Source organism: Gymnoscopelus braueri (assembly GCF_963280865.1).
Source record: "Gymnoscopelus braueri genome assembly, chromosome: 15".
Taxonomy (NCBI): domain Eukaryota; kingdom Metazoa; phylum Chordata; class Actinopteri; order Myctophiformes; family Myctophidae; genus Gymnoscopelus; species Gymnoscopelus braueri.
In genome coordinates this window covers 11,525,610-11,538,774 of record NC_137620.1, presented here as the reverse complement: position 1 = coordinate 11,538,774, position 13,165 = coordinate 11,525,610, and the positions used below count along the sequence as shown (strand labels likewise).

The following is a 13,165-nucleotide window of genomic DNA, read 5'->3' as shown; positions in this document are numbered from 1 at the left end:
CTGCTCAATGTCCAGCTCAGAAATGAGTGCTAATACTTCAACATGGACATTTTAAAGATGGCGGCCACCACTATGCTGACATATTAAAACACATATATTTTTGACTAAACAAGGTATAGACACTTGGTTGAATTTAGCTTTTCATATATGGGGAATCCAATGCCATGAGATCAAATGTGAGGAAACTGCTTCAAATGCATAGTGAAAATAAGTTTACAGATTACTGGTATGAAAAACAATAAATATGTACAATAAACAGCTCGAGCGGGGGGGAGGGGGGGGTGTTTTTTTAGGGCAGTTTTGAAAGTGAGTAGGGTTTTACACTCCTTTACTCCCTTTGGTAGAAAACGTGTTCGTTGATTGACCTTTTTAGTGACTCTTTCTGCCGTTTTATCACCGGAGAGGTTTGCCTCCAAGATGGAACCCAGGTAGGTAATTTCCTCCTTTCTTATGATTACATCGTCACCCGCTTTGATTGTGAAGCTCTCAGCCTTGTTAAGGTTAACACTAGACCCAAAAAGAATGGATTCGGTTTTACCCAGGTGTAATGATAGTTTGTTGAGTTCAGAGCTGAGTTTTTCAACCTGTCTGAGACCAGCAGAGCCGAGTCATCTGCGAACAGGAACAGGTTGCAGTCACAAGCTGATGACATATCGTTCACATAATATATAATATGTCCTGATATATTATATCAGGAACAGTAAAGGTCCTAGTATACTTCCTTGTGGAACGCCACAGCTCATTGGTAGGGGGGGCAGGGTTCCGTTCACTTCGACCACCTGTTCCCTCCCCTCCAGATAGGATCTCATCCAGCTTGCCGACCTATCATCAAAACCTATTGCTTTTAGCTTATCGTTCATAATTTGGTGATCAACGGTGTCAAAGGCCTTCTGGAGGTCCAGCATGACCATGCCGCAATATTTGCCCGTGTCAACCTCTTGTTTGATATAGTCGTTCAAGTAGAGAAGGCATGTGTCAGTGGAGTGGGATTTTCTGAAGCCAGATTGGAATTTGTAAATTAGATTTTTATCCGCAAGATACTTATCAACCTGTTCATAAACTATTTTTTCCATGACTTTCAAGATGGAGCTAAGAATAGAAATAGGGCGGTAGTTGCCGGGGTCTAATTTGCTTCCTTTTTCATTCTTGCTATTTTGAAGTCACTAGGGACCCATCCCTGTTTGATAGAGAGGTTTATTATGTGAGTGATGATTGGAGCAATGGAGGCGTCTTTTAGAAATTTGGAGGGAATATTGTCGAGGCCTGTGGCGCTGTGTTGTTGTATTGAGCAAATTTTTTTAAACACCTCATCTGTTTTCACCATGGTGAGTTTAAAATCTTCTTTGCGTACACCTACATTTTTGTAGAATGCTTGGAAGCACTCTTTACCAAAGCGCCCAGAGAAGGTGGGCAGATTGTTAACCAGTGTTGTAGCTATGTGTAAAGATGTTAAAGATTTTACCCACTTCCCGATTTGCTGTAATGAGAAAGTCTTTCACCTTGATGTTGATGTTTGAAAAGCTGGTTTTCAAATTGTTGCTGCAGCCTAGTTAGTTGTTGAGTAACTTCCAAAGCTCACAAGGTTTGTTTTGGTTTTCTTCAATCTTATCATTGAGGTAGTTTTTTTGTGATGATCTGATCATGGCAGTTACCTTGTTTCTTAGCTTATTTCTCTCTCTTCTGAGTTTAGCTAGGTGGGTTTTTAGACCTTTGTTGAAGCGTTTGGCGAGTTTGATCCTATGTTTATGAAGTTCAGAACACTTTTTGTTTCTGACTTTCATGGCAGTAAGTATGTACAATTTCATCCTTGGTTCCGAGCGGGTTTTGACCCTGACGGTTTTCATGGGAGCCACGCTATTCAAAATTGAAGTGAATTTGGTTTTGAAACCAAGCAAAGATTTGTTTACCTGTGTGCTGTTTAATACGTCGGACCAGTCCTGTTCCTCTAGCCTGTGATTTAAGTCCTCACTCTTGTAGTTTTTGAGGTCTCTGATCATGACTGTTTTGTGGTAGGTCCATGTGTTTTCCGGGTACAAAAGATCATGTTATGATCACTTATACCACAGGTAGTAACACCACTATTGAGGATGTTGTCCTCCTCCGTTAGAATGACATCTATGATAGTTTGAGTGGAAACACATACGCTTGTGGGTAGAGTGATTAGCTGGTGGAGGGAGTGCAGATCGCAAAAACTATTGAAGGACCTGAACACGGATGCTTCTTTCCGAAGCATGTCCGTGTTCCAGTCGCCAATAAGGATTTTCTCTGCATGGTCCACCTTAGCCAAGCACTCCTTAAGTACATCATAGAAATAACTCTGGTAAGGAGGTCTTTATATGGTACCGACTAGCACAGATTTAGCATTTTCAATAACGATCTGAACCCACACAGTTTCATGTTTCAGGTCATCACGAACGATAAACTATTGTTATTATGTACATACATGCATACACCACCCCCATGTTTGTCCCTATCATTTCTGACAATTTTGTAGTTCTCTATCTCAATCTCAGAGTCCTTTACTGAATCATCAAGTTTTGGTTCAGAGAAAGTTAAAATGTCAACCGTACCATAGTGAAACATGTGCTTGATTTGCAGTGTTGGGCAAGTTACTTTTAAAAAGTAACTAGTTATTGTTACTAGTTACTCCTCCAAAAACGTAACTAGTTACTTTACTAGTTACAAAATTATTAAAGTAACTAGTAACTAGTTACTTTACTTTATTTTTTAAAGAAGAAAAACATTATACAATTAAAGCTGCAAGCATCGATAAGCAGGGCCATGGCATGAAAGGCAAAAAGCGATATGCAACAATAGCACATAGAAACAGAATAGATTGAACTTGAGACAAAGCAGCCCATGCAACTAACAAATGAGCATTCTCAATAGCTGAGCAGAGTGCTGAGTGCTGGTGGCTAGCAATCCAGGGTTAAGGATCTTACTCATGGACACAAGCTTCACAAGGCTTCATCAAGCCTGATGGTGTCTGTTGAAGATCATAGACTCTTGCCTTCTGCCATAAACCGAGCCCCTGTATCACTAACACTAAGATCAGTGGTTCGCAAAGCATGTACCAATAGAGAAATGTGATGTCTCCTCGGTACTACTAGTGAAAGTAGACGATCTACAAGCTCACAAAGCGTTGCTATCCAAAAAGTTGTGAGATTGTAGATCGGCTATTTTCACAATGAAGTACGTCATACATTGAAAATAATTACTCTCAAATAAGCATTTCATGTTATCTTTAACAATTGCACATTTGTGTGCAATGCAATTGGAATGAAGTCTGCATGAGGTGAGACTTGAACTGACGACCCTGTGGTTGCAAGGCAGATGCTTTAGCAATCAAGCCATTGGACCAACAGACGTGATCTGGTAATAAAGGAGCTCACACAGATGACACAGATCACGCAAATTGCTCAGAAATCCTGGGTTTAAGTGTTTTTCAAACTGCTCAAAATTGCGGACTATCTAAGGGCAGAGCTTACTGGTCAAAGCGATAGATGTGTTCCTCATGAGTTAAGGCACATTGTGTAAGCAAGTTCATGGCTGTTGGCCAAACGACTTATGCCTGTTTAAAATTAGCATTTAAAAAAATGCTATAGCGCCCCCCTTTGGCCAACTGGAGTAAGATTGGTTTCAGTGATATTTGGAATGACCCTCTACATTACTGCAAAGTTTCAAAGAAATGTGAGTCTGCATGTATGTGTTAGGCGCAGATGAATAATTGTCAAAAAACTGCAATATTCATTGGCTCATAAAAGCTTAATGGTTTCGCTTATGGAAAATCTGCCACTACAGTTTTGTCGGCATAGGTCCAAAGTTTGTGTAAAAAGTTGTGTGCAGATTGCTCAGAAATCCCAGGAGGATTTGAACAGTTTTTCATATAATTCAAAATGATGGGAGATCTAAAGGTCAGAGGTCAAAAGTCAGACCACGAAAGTTGTCAGGCATGAGGAGACGCGTGTGTGTATTGAAGTGTCATGGCTGTAGGTCAAACAGGGCATGAGTTGTACCTGTTCAAAGTTTAATAGAGTGCTACAACGCCACCCTTTGGCCAATGGTTGTGAGTTTCGTGCCTTGGCCGTTTGGCATAGCCCTCTACCATATTGCCGATTTTCGTAAAAAGTTACCACACGGTTAGGCTGTGACAGAAAAAACGGCGGAAGAATAGCGAAAGTGTAGAGATGCAATAAGGGTCCACGGCCCTTTGGCCATGGCCCCTTAATCAAATAAAAAATATATATATTATTTCCAAATGATGCTGATAGCCTATACACAATGTTTATTTATTTCTTCTTCTTTAGAAATATGTTCTTTCACATCAGGATGTAATGATCATTAGACTCAATAACACACCATATCTCCCACACTCCCTCCCCAGTCAGAGTTATCAGTTTGAATTAATTTGATGTCATTAGCATATAGATGTGAGTGGACTTAAGTTAACTGACTAAACTTTTTATTTTATTTTAAAAGACAAACCTCTCACACTTATGCCAGCAGTGTGCCAGTGATCACCTCCCCTGTGCCAATGTTGGCACCCGTGCCGAAAGTTGCCTACCCCTGTATTACAGACACACACACACACACACACACACACACACACACACACACACACACACACACACACACACAGTTTTAGTGTTGCTCTGTGGCACAGTGAGAGAAAAGACCATTGTAGCAATGCAATTGTCATTATAAAATGTAGTGGAACAATTAAACGTCTTTCTGTACTGTAGTGGCCCTGCTGCTTTCACTGGGATGTTGCTTATTAGTTCTCTGAAGGCAACAGACTCAACCGTTGCGATGGGAAGCATGTCCTCCTCAACAACATACCTGGCAAACTGTTTCGTTGAGCCTGGGTGACATGTTCTGGCAAAAAAACAAAAAACGTTTTTGGGCTGTTCAGATGGAGTAGCTCCATCTGGATCACTGCCGGTGGTAGAGACGGAGGGGTCTTTGGCGACTATTTTTATAACCGCATGTACTTGAGTTGGTGCTTCAGGAGATTAGCATTGCTGTTACTCGATGTGGACAATGTTTTCTGTCCTGCACATAGTTTACATTTCACTGCAATATTTGTAGCGTCCTTTATCCCCAAAAATTCAAAATACTGGTCATCTTTCCAAGCTGCAAACTAAAGCTGCGCTGTCTATCAGTTCAGTTGGATCACATAATGTAACGCAGTAAAGTACCCATTTAAATCACAGTAACTATAACGGCGATATTGAATGGGAAAAGGTAACTAGTTACGTTTTTAGTTACCACAAAAATTAGTTGCGTTACGTAACACGCTACGTTACGTAACACGTTAGTCCCAACACTGTTGATTAGGGCTAGTTTGGGTCCTACAAGGGAGTTCACATTTAAGTGAATAATATGCAGGCCAGGACCCTCCCTTGCGGGTTCGGGGTCCTATCGTCATGTTGTCCTCCGGGAGGAGGACCTGCACCACCATCCGCTGCGATGTTCCTGCGGACTCCCACCGCTGGAAGTATAGGATTTGAGATGACTTTGTTTTTCATGGTTGGCTTTACTAAGTTGATTAAGGACTGTGGGGCGCAACTCCTCGCAGTCCTGGTTTTAGTTCAGAGTGTCCTTCTCCTAGATGGGTTGCCTTCCATGGCTATGAGCCCCATCTTCCAATGCTATTTGCCCCTCACTGGGACAGTCTTTGGCAGGCGCTAGGGTGTGTCCCCACACCGGTGGGTCTGCGCGCCTTGCCTCTGGGGCCCACTGTTGCTCTGAGATCCCCTACAGTTTAGCCTGGGACCTCGCGGTACCCAGTTACCGTGTGTGGCCACGAGGAGGCACTGCAGAAGTCTTGGTGGTGGAGTGGCTTTGTACCAGCAGAAGGAGACTTACGCACTCGGCTCCTCTTTTCACCCTCCACGAGGAGGGCTAGCTGGCGGCAGTAGCTGAAAGCAGAGTAGCAAGCAGAAGCAGCATGCACTAACTACAAGCACTGCTAACACAGATCTACTGCACTACGCATCACACAGCCCTGCATGTAAGCACACACACACACACAAATGATAACGACTACACACTACTATCACTGTTATCAAACTCTATTGAGCAGAGGTCATGAGGTACAATATGAATTATAAATGGTAACCGTAATCCTAATAAACGAAATAACCTTCATCATCTCTTTCTAGCAGGGTTCATGAGTCTCCTGTACCCAGCTGTAACTCCATGAAGAGTGACTGGTCCATGGATCATCTTCATGACTTCAAAGATGGACACCACTCTACTGACCAGAGGTCAGACTGTAAAACAGAATGAAGAAGGGTTTTATTTTTCACTAACTATGTTAGTATTATTGTGTTAGCACAGTAATATATGTGCTAACATTATAACACAATTTTAAAAAGTAATACTAATATTAATATTAATAAGAATAAGAATAATAACTAGAAAAAGTGTTCCTCGGAGCACAGGTCTCCTCCGCCAGGTCAGGTAGGTTAGTGTGGTCCAGCAATGTTCGGAATTTGCCAATCAGGCCGGAATGTGAAAAATCAGGCGGATCAGACGGATCCGTCTTCTTGATCACTTAACTAAAGAGATCTTTTGTACTGATTTGCGTGATGTTTGGACAACATTTGTTGGAGTCATATTAAAAAATATATAATAATCGGCGCTATAATAGGGCAATGTTGAAAGGGTGACATTTGTTCCTCAACGTAGTGCGAATGTGCGTGCAAAGTTTCACCGCAATCGGACGCTGCGCTCATGATTTGCAACATTTTGTTCAAAACGGGCCACTCTTGCAAACTTTAGATGTCAATCTTAGCCAATGAGGATAGAATATGAAAAATCGAACAGATCTGTCTTGATCACATGACTATAGAGATCATGTGTACCAATTTGCGTGAAATTTGGATAAAATCCGAAGGAGTAATATCAAAATAGATGTTTTATATAAGTCGGCCTCCTGGTGGCGCTATAAAAGGCAGATCTGAAAAATGCAGGGCAAAGGTTTTTCCTTGGCCTCTAGGGAGTGCGCATACAGAGTTTTATACAGATCGGTGCAGTTATAGGTAAAAACACGAATCAGCCTGTTATAGCGCCACCATGAGGCTGATTTAAAAAATGTCAAGTGGCATTTATTCCCCTGCCTAGTGAAAATGTGCGTGCAAAATGTCATGGAAATTGCATGCTGTGTTCATAATTTGAGGCATTTTGTTCAAAACGGAGCACTCCTGCAAACTTTGGAAGCCATTTTTAGCCAATCAGGATGGAATATGAAAAATCTGAAAAAACTGTTTTGTTTAATGACTATAGAGATACTGTGATTCGCGTGACGTTTGGACAAAATCTATAGAAGTACTGTCAAAAAATGTGTTTTGCAAAAAGCGGCCTCCTGGTGGCGCTATAACAGGCCCATGTGAAAAATCTGGGGCAGAGGCTATGAATTGTCATCCAGGGAGTGTGTGTGCACAGTTTCGCTGCGATCAAGCCAACAGAGACGGACGGACGGACGGACGGACGGACGGACAGACAGGGTGCAAAGCATACTCTCTCGCCTTTCGGCCTGGCGGAGACAAAAATAGTAGACACTAATAATAATAATAATAATAATAATAATGATAATAATAAAATAAAACATACTGGATGAATGATTGTAATAGAGATAAGAGTTAGGGTTAGGGTCTTGTCTTAGACAGATACAAATCTTATCCTATAGCAGCAATGTCAAATCAAATGTGAAAAAGAAGGCACGCGTATATACAGAAGACGTGTGTGTGTGCGTGTGTGTGTGCGTGTGTGTGTATGCGTGTGTGTGTGTGTGTGTGTGTGTGTGTGTGTGTGTGTGTGCGCGTGCGTGCGTGCGTGCGTGCGTGCGTGCGTGTGTGTGTGTGATTCCTCTACAGAGACCGCCAGATGAAGGATTTCGCTCAGTCAGATCAGGATCATCAAACATATCTGGTGAGTCAGTTTATTTTCTTAATACAAAACATATCGGTTGGGCTGGAGGGGCCCGTGGTGATTTTGTGCACAGTGCCCATTTTCACTTTAATCCGCCCATGCTCCTGTTCCACCATCATTTTCCATTGTAAAGGTACACTGATTTTCATCTTGAGCTTTCCTCCTAACACGCACGCACGCACGCACGCGCGCGCGCGCGCATACACACACACACACACACACACACACACACACACATATACACACACACACACACACACACACAGTCACTCTGGATGAGTGTCTGCTAAATGCCTACATTTTAATTGTAAAAATGAAGTGAATGTGATGTTTTGAACTGACTAATGATACAAATGTATTATCGTGCATTAGGAGGGTTCTCTGGAGGAAGAGAAGAAGCTCCACATGGACCTGGAGAGAGTCAACAGAAAGCTGGAGGGGGATCTGAAACGATCCCAGGAATCCATCATGGACCTAAAGAATGACAAGCAGCAGTCTGACCAGAAGATCAAAGAGCTGCAGGTATTTTTATATTAAAGTCTTTATATAAAGTCATTAATAAAAAGTAAGAGTAAACTATAATTTTACTGTTTATCTAATTCACTGGTTCCTAACATTGGTACTGGGGACCACCAGGGTTACACATGAACCCTTACAGCTCTGCTCTCAGAGTGTACAAATGGAACCAAATGGACCATTATGCGTCCACTTGGTTCCATTTTTACACTCTCAGAGTTAAATGAAACTGAAGACTTAACAGATTGTGGTCGCAGAGATTTAAATAAAGCATATCAAATGGGGGTCCATGGTATAATGTATATCCAACTGGGGGTCCTTGAAATGCACAATGTTGAGAATCACTGAGTAAGAGTAATAAGTAAGAGTAAATGGTTATCACACGTTAACCTATAATATCATTGATTTGAAAGGCTCGTATTAATGAACTGGAGGAAGAAAGAGCTGTGGCTCAGCTGGAGAAGACACTCAGTCAAGAGATGAAGAAGACACTCAGTCAAGAGATGAAGAAGAAGCTGAGTGATGTTGATCTGAGGAGGATCCAGCAATATGCAGTGGATGTGACTCTGGACCCTGATACAGCACATCCCAAACTCATCCTGTCTGAGGATGGAAAACAAGTGAGACATGGAGACATAAAGAAGAATCTTCCAGACAACAAAGAGAGATTCTCTCCATGTATCAGTGTCTTAGGAAAACAAAGCTTCTTCTCAGGAAGGTTTAACTATGAGGTTCAAGTTAAAGGGAAGACTGAGTGGGACCTAGGAGTGGCCAGAGAGTCCATCAAGAGGAAGGGACAAATATATCTGAACCCCAATAATGGTTGCTGGTCTATAATGTTGAGGAATAGAAATGAGTACTGGGCTGCTGCTGACCCTCCTGTCCTCCTCCCTGTAAGAGAGGAGGTCCAGAAAGTGGGAGTGTTTGTGGATTATGAGGAGGGTCTGGTCTCCTTTTATGATGTGGAGGCCAGAGTTCATCTCTACTCTTTCACTGGCTGCACCTTCACTGAGAAACTCTATCCATTATTCAGTCCTGAGCTTAATGATGGTACAAACTATGCTCCTCTGATCATAATTTGATATCACAATTGTTTGGGCTAATGATATTTTATATGATTGTTTATTTTCTTTTATTATTTTAGTTTTTATGACACCACAGATCATATCAGTAACATCATACACATATTGTATAAACATACACTGGCTTCCCAACATGCACATGTGTTGGGAAAACAGTGTGTGAGAGGCCCTACAAAGCACTCTCTCGGCAGCTGTAACTGCATACAGCAGAATGGGTCTGACGATCAACACCCAGAAAACAGAGATAATCTGACAGCTGAGTGCTGGCCACCCAACAACCTTCACAGCAGGAGGGCAACAGCTGCTCACAGTTCCCACCTTCAAATACCTGGGAAGCATAATATCTGACACCTGCACAATGGAGGACGAGATCCAAAACCGCCTTAAACAAGCTTCAACATTATTTGGTCGTCTACGGAGAAGGGTTTTTCTGAACAGCAACATCAATGTCCATACCAAAGTGCTTGTGTACAAAGCAGTATGCATCTCCACGCTACTGTATGGATGTGAGGCATGGACCATCTACAGCCACCATCTCAGAAGCCTGGAGTCCTTCCATGTCAGATGTCTCCAGAAGATCCTTGGCATCACTTGGAAGGACAGAGTGCCACACACAGAGGTGCTGGAACGGGCAGGCAGCTGCAGTATAGAGTCTATCCTGAGTTGATGTTCATTCAACATCAACTCAGGTGGCTGGGGCATGTCATTCGTATGCCCAGCCATAGACCGCACAAAGTCCTCTATGGCCAGTTACACCTTTGTCAACGCAATGCTGGTGGGCAGAAGAAGCGGTTCAAAGACCAACTGAAGGATCAACCCCTCTTAACTGGAGGAACTTGCTTCCTGTCGCAACCTCTGGCGTTCTCACTCCACACAGGGAGTGGAGTATATGGAAAGTCAGCGCACACAACACCGTGCAGCAAAGCGTGCAAAGAGGCATGCCCGCAAAGCCCCCCCTGTTCCCTTCTGTACCCGGTCTGCAACTGTGGATCCAGGATTAAATAGGAGAAGATGGTCATCATCTGACACGATGGACAACCGCAAGCAAGTGTGTGTGTGTGTGTGTGTGTGTGTGTGTGTGTGTGTGTGTGTGTGTGTGTGTGTGTGTGTGTGTGTGTGTGTGTGTGTGTGTGTGTGTGCGTAAGCATGCAGTAAGTCGTTGCTGTCGGTTAGAAACCTTGTATGTCCAAAATTGTTCCTTTTTTACCACCCCTCCTTTCTCTGTAAATATACCTTATGATTCTACTGAACTTTATTACAATATGTTTTGTATTGTATTGTACTAGACGTCCGGGCCCTATGGGAGAGTCCATGTCTGGGTGTGAATTCAAACAGTTCCCAGAGCTGAACCTTTGTTCACAAGAAGCTTCACTACAGAACTATTTTACTTTGGGCAGGGGGGTTGGTTGTAGTTTATGCAGATGCTAATTCTCTCTCTCTATCTCTCTCTCTCTCCCCAAAGACCTCCGGTAAAGCAATGTAGACTCAGTTGGAATTTATACTGTTATTATTGTGTATTAGGAATAACTTATGTTATAGGTAAATGGGAATGAGCATTAGTAAAATATAGCTGAAGGAGAAAGCCTTTAGTGGGATAACATGAAAATTATGTGTTTAAAGTCCGAGGTCTATGGCAACATCATTGATAAAACTGGTTGTGACACTTCTTCCTAAAGGGAGGAGCACAGAGGCGTACGGTCATTGAGGCCAACGAGGCCATGGCCCCGTCTGTGTAAACCCTACATAACAACATTAGCAGCCCCTCACCCTTTAAGTCGCCTTTGTTTTCAAATGGGGCTCATTTGCATTCGGCCGAATTGTTAATGAGTGGCCATTAGAAACCAGTTTCGCCGTCAAACCGGTTCCCCATTGCGCAGGGACGCGCACCTCTCCATTTCAGAAATGTAATAGAAGAAGAAGCGTCGTCCTGAAACACCCTGCCCCGCGTCTAAACCGGCGGCCTTGGTCCGCGAAAAAAAGTGCATTGTGTTTTGGGACGAGCGTTCCGTTTTCCACCCGGAATGGCTCGTTAATTCTCAATAAACGTAATAAACTGTTGTGCGACCCCCCGCCCCTAATAACCTTAATTGTCTAGATCATTCCTACAACGGCGGATATGTAAAATGTTTGGATATATTTGGAAGCTAGCGATTCGTCATATAATAATGTCATGTGTTAATCTTCTGTAAGAAGGTAGATAGGTGTTTCCATTGTGTGTGTTCAGGGCTGGCCCAAGTCTTTGTTCTGAAAAAGCCTGCATGTGATTGACTGAAAGAGAAAGAAGTTGTTTCTATTTGTACTTAATGTTCTAGTATATATTGATGTGCTTTAGTGAGAAACGGGGCTCTGCAAGTCTGGCCACACACAGACGCCATGTTCAGGGGCGGATTAACCCTTTGTGGTGCCCGGTGCTTGGGCCCGGTTTGGTGCCCCCCGGGAGCGTTTCGTCAACGGGGGGGGGGGGGGGGGGATGGTTCCCCCTCACGGTTGGTGCCCTGTGCTTCAGCACCTCAAGCCCGTTGGATAAGCCACCACTGGCCACGTTTGTATGGAATAAAACGCATCCTATGAACTATTGCTCTATACCGATCTGATCCCAAATGTATTGATTGCTAAAGACTCTGACAATAAAGTAATTTTTTGAGAAAAACTACTCCGGACTGAACTGCGACTTGTTATTCCCCACCCCGGAAGCGGCCCTATGTTCTGCCGGTTGTTATGGCCAGATACGACAGTGGTTTAACCAGTCCATGTGAACATTGTCCATATGATGGTCATATGGACGCTTCATGGTCTCCAGATGGTCCAAAGACTCCTCATCAACTGCTAAAACATATGGTTCTCCACTGCATGGTTTTATCGCACATCCATTGAATCTTGTTATAAGTAGTTTATTAACTGGTAATAAGTATTTAATAAGTTGTCTATTAACTGTTAATTAATGTTTGTTAATAGGACGTTCGTTTAAAGTGCTACCAAGATTTGTATTGTGCGAGCTACCGCTCAAGAGTTATTGGCCAAAACGTTAAGTGGGCTGTTGTAGGACCACCATGAGGTCGATGTGAAAAATGTGAGTTGGAGGTTCTTCCTTGTAGAGCTCTTCATGGGTCCAAAATATTTGGTCCGATTCTGAGCCGTTCCGAGATTTTTTTCAAATAACGGCACCGAACGCGGGTGGACCCGTGACAATTTGGTCCGATTCCAAGCCGTTTTTTTAATGGACCCGGACCCTAATTGGACCTGTGAAATTTGTTCCGAGATCTGATTAGTTCAGAGATTTTACAGACCCGACCCAGGCACCCCTTCAAAAAAGCGCATATGAAACAAATGCAAAAGTATATAAATAAATATGCCCAGAGGTATTCATTGAATATGCGCGACAAAATATTTTCTTTGTAAATAAATGTGGACTTTATGAAATAATAACAGACCTATTGACCAATGACCATTTTATGATTAAAGTTTTGCTTTTACCTCGTTGAGGACAACAGTGTCAGAGGAATCCATGATAGCAGCTGACTTGCCTTGCAGTATGGTACGCATTCATTTTTTTTGGCGCTGCACTAACCTGATCCTAGGTCAGCCTAAACCATCAGAATAGTCAGTGATAGAGTGATATTTCACAAAAAAAA

At 42.7% G+C, this 13,165-nt stretch overlaps 1 protein-coding gene across 2 annotated transcripts in view; it reads left to right on the top strand.

Moving 5' to 3' along the window:
* LOC308101285 (uncharacterized protein) overlaps positions 1-12,152 on the top strand; it is a 39,592-nt gene extending 27,440 nt beyond the window's left edge. The window contains exons 6-9 of one of the 2 annotated variants that reach the window (XM_080450702.1): positions 6,168-6,269; positions 7,881-7,935; positions 8,308-8,457; positions 8,865-12,152. In XM_080450702.1, the coding sequence (XP_080306828.1) occupies positions 6,168-6,269; positions 7,881-7,935; positions 8,308-8,457; positions 8,865-9,533 (976 nt within the window). In that variant the 3' untranslated portion in view covers positions 9,534-12,152. Of the gene's footprint in view, positions 1-6,164; positions 6,270-7,880; positions 7,936-8,307; positions 8,458-8,864 lie in introns of both variants that reach the window. The other variant, XM_080450701.1, reaches the window with a different exon arrangement.
* Positions 12,153-13,165: the final 1,013 nt, after the last annotated feature.